Source organism: Anastrepha obliqua, chromosome 4 (assembly GCF_027943255.1).
Source record: "Anastrepha obliqua isolate idAnaObli1 chromosome 4, idAnaObli1_1.0, whole genome shotgun sequence".
NCBI lineage: Eukaryota > Metazoa > Arthropoda > Insecta > Diptera > Tephritidae > Anastrepha > Anastrepha obliqua.
The window spans coordinates 80,751,284-80,754,998 of record NC_072895.1 but is presented as its reverse complement, the minus strand read 5'-3'; the positions used below and the strand labels follow the sequence as shown (position 1 = coordinate 80,754,998).

The 3,715-nt window shown below is 36.3% G+C and overlaps 1 protein-coding gene across 1 annotated transcript; it reads left to right on the top strand.

The window, feature by feature from the left end:
• Positions 1-1,114: 1,114 nt before the first annotated feature.
• Positions 1,115-2,887, top strand: LOC129244239 (piggyBac transposable element-derived protein 4-like). Its single transcript, XM_054881853.1, has one exon. The coding sequence runs from the start codon at positions 1,115-1,117 to the stop codon at positions 2,885-2,887; it is 1,773 nt and encodes a 590-aa protein (XP_054737828.1).
• Positions 2,888-3,715: the final 828 nt, after the last annotated feature.

Here is a 3,715-nt window from a genome sequence, read left to right as displayed (position 1 = left end):
ACCAAAGGTTACCCGGGTCCACGTTTTGACCTATATCTCGAGACCCCAGTCACGGAGCGGCATGAAAAATACTCTGTACTAAAGCATTCACCAACAGCTTCAATTTGATATCCATATTGTACAAACACATTCTAGGGTCCACGTTTTGGTCCCTATCTCGAGACCCTAGTCACGGAGCGGCATGAAAGATACTCTGGACTAAAGCATTCACCAACAGCTTCCATTTGATACCCATATTGTACATACACATCCGAAGGTTACCCGGGTCCACGTTTTGACCTATATCTCGAGCCCTATTTCCAAAATAAAATATGATCCATGTTACTCGTGGATGATGTAGCTTTCGAATGGTGAAAGAATTTTTAAAATCGGTCCAGTAGTTTTTGAGCCTATTCGTAACAAACAAACAAACAAAGTTTTCCTCTTTATAATATTAGTATAGATATATGAAAAATGTATGTTTATATTCCAAAATGTTTTTTTTATTTTCTCAGTAACTTTTTTTTATTGGATGAGTACCACTACTTATCAACTTCTTTCGCCAACCAATGGCAATGTAGGTATATTCGTTTATGATGGTGTGGCATAATTGTTTATTATCTTTTGCCAAAATAAACCCAAATACAAATGCCATTACCCGATTAAATTTGCCGATAAAATGGTAGTAGTCATTCATTCATTATTTACGCACGTGCAGAAAAATCACAAAACTGCCAATTTGAGTTGTTGCCTCTTTAGGTTGATCCATTCACCACTTCCTCCGTCCATTCCCCACTTAGCTTTCACCACTCTGTGGTGGGGAATCAGACTTAACCCGGCGAGCGTAAGGTTGGGTGAAATTCACCCAGCCTGTAATAAACCGTTTGATATTTTCTATTCCGTACGTCAAAATAAGTTGTGCGTCTGAGTAGCTGCGCGGGGGGAGGTAGGCATTCGTTGTGTTTCATGCCGCAGTTTACCGCCGACTGGCGAGGTGTTTAGATGTTGTCAAAGTTGCGGCCGGGTAAGTTTCACCCACCTTACGCTTCGTGTTACAAATTCGAGTAAATACTTTTTGTTTTATATTCGTTATATTTTAGTTTTTATTTTTTTTTTTTTCAGCTAAATAATTAATATGTCATACGAAGAAACCCAAAGAAGATTATTGAGGGTTTTCGAAGCAGCTGATCAGGATGATTCTTGTGATGATTCTGGTAGTGACTTCGAAATTGATAATGTTGGCCAAAGAAGCTCTGAAAGTGATTCGGAACAAGAGGTAGGATTACCGAATGAGGAAGAAAACGAAGCTGGGGGATCTGAAGAACGTGAAAGCAATGATAACAGACCATATTTTACTGGAAAGAATGGTACAAAGTGGTTTAGTGTACCAGAAAGGTCTAACGTGCGTACGAGATCAGAAAACATTATAAGGGAAAGGCAGGGCGTAAAAGATATTGGCAAAAATGCAAAGACAGCTGTTGAATGTTGGAAACTCTTTCTTACTGATGAGATTTTGCAAGAAATATTGTTACATACAAATAATCAAATAAATCTGAAGAGAACTGCTTGTGAAAATAGTCACGTAAAGAAATATATCATGGCAGACTTGTCATCGTCAGAATTAAAGGCTTTTATCGGTCTCTTGTATCTTGCAGGACAGTTCAAAGCAAATAAGCTGAATTTGAAGGATCTGTGGATAAGTGATGGATCAGGGGTTGAGATTTTTAGGACAACGATGACTTTGAAGAGATTTCAATTTATTCAAAACTGTTTACGGTTTGATGATAAGAATACTCGGAGCGAAAGAAAAGCTACTGATAATTTGGCTGCCATTCGTTCTTTTTTCGAGAAGTTCGTAGCAAATTGCCAAATTGTTTATACACCATCTGAGTATACAACTATAGATGAACAACTTCCATCGTTTCGAGGCCGTTGCAGTTTTCGCCAGTATATGCCCAATAAGCCAAACAAATATGGCTTGAAAATATATGCCTTGGTTGATGCAAAGTCGTTTTACGTCATCAATCTTGAAATTTACCCAGGAAAACAACCAACAGGCCCTTACGCTCTCAGTAACAAAGCTTATGATGTTGTGGACAGACTTGTGGCTCCAATTTCCAAAACCAATCGCAATGTCACCTTTGATAACTGGTTTACCAGTTATCCGTTGATGTTACACTTATTGAAAGAACATCGTTTGACAAGCACAGGCACTGTTCGAAAAAATAAGCCCGAGATTCCAAGTCAGATGCTCCAAACGCGTAACCGAGAGATCCCCAGCACAGTGTTTGGATTTCAAAAGGATATATCTTTATTGTCCCATGTGCCAAAAAAAAACAAGGTTGTTTTGTTGATGTCAACATTACATCACGATGATAGCGTTGTTGCTGATACTAATGGCACACAAAAACCAGAAATGATTATTTTTTATAATCAGACCAAGGGAGGCGTTGATGTTGTAGATGAGCTGTGCACCAACTACGATGTTTCGCGAAATACAAAGCGCTGGCCAATGGTGATTTTCTATGCAGTTTTGAACATGGCTGGTATAAATAGCATAATAGTTTACAAGTCCAATAATAGTAGCAATTTGTCACGCCGAATTTTTCTTAGAGACCTGGGTATTGGATTGGTTTCAGAACATTTACAAAACAGAAAGGAAAGTCAGCATTTACCCCGAGAGCTTCGCAAACGAATTCTGGACCAAGTGGATGAACCCTCACACTCACAACGACCTCCAAATAAAGTTCCTAAGCCTATCAGGAGATGTCAAATATGCCCTACTAAAAAAGATCGCAAGACTAAACACACTTGTTATAAATGCAATCGCTATTTATGTATGGAACATGCTGTTTTCACGTGTCAAGATTGCGCTCAAACTGAAGATGATTACGAGAACTCTGAATAACTATATAGTAAAAGTTTTGATCTCATATGTTTCCTAATTTTATAAGCTAGAAGTAAAAGCTATTCGTTTTGTTTTTTTTTAGTTTCTTTTTTTTATAAAATTATAATACTAAGTGTTACACTTTGTTTAAATGAAAGAAAATATTTTTGTTAATTTCATAAATAAAGATTTAAAAATATTTGTTTGCTTTATTTTTCCTTCCCAATCAGTTCTTGGGTTATTACATAATTGTACTAGTAAATAAAAACATATAAAAATATTATGAACACATTAAAATATCTAGCTCAATATATGGGTTTGTTACACCCAGCTTACGCTCAATGTAATAAATATTAACCTTACGCTCGCCGGGTTAATTCTTTAGATGCCGCTTGAGCAATTCCAAGTGATTGCCAAGTATGGCCCTTAAACAGAAATGACTTTTTTGTTTCTTCTTGCAGAGCAGGTCAACAGCAAAATAGACATCAACATCAACCGTTGTTGCCTTTATGTAATTACTTGGAATTAAAGGATAATAAAATGGAAAATTTGAATTGTTCCTTTGCTAATTGAATAATTAAATAGAATTCAAAGATTTGGCGAAAATTTAATTTCAAGTGATTTTCTTTTTACGAACGAATTGCGAACAATAATACTCTAAATTAATTTGAAGCAAAAAGAAGACTTAGAACAAGAAAAATCAAAGTCTAAGGAAGACAAATAAGCATTAAATTGAGCTGGCATCCTCCTGAAAGGAGCATTCACTCCATAAAAAATGTATCAATACCCACAAGAAACAACGATTTTCAAAGGAAAATGCGTGAGGAAATATTCAAATGAATTTAATTG

Bases quoted from the DNA above. Each gene is read 5' to 3' on its own strand.
- LOC129244239 (XM_054881853.1), top strand. From the start codon at position 1,115: ATGTCATACGAAGAAACCCAAAGAAGATTATTGAGGGTTTTCGAAGCA.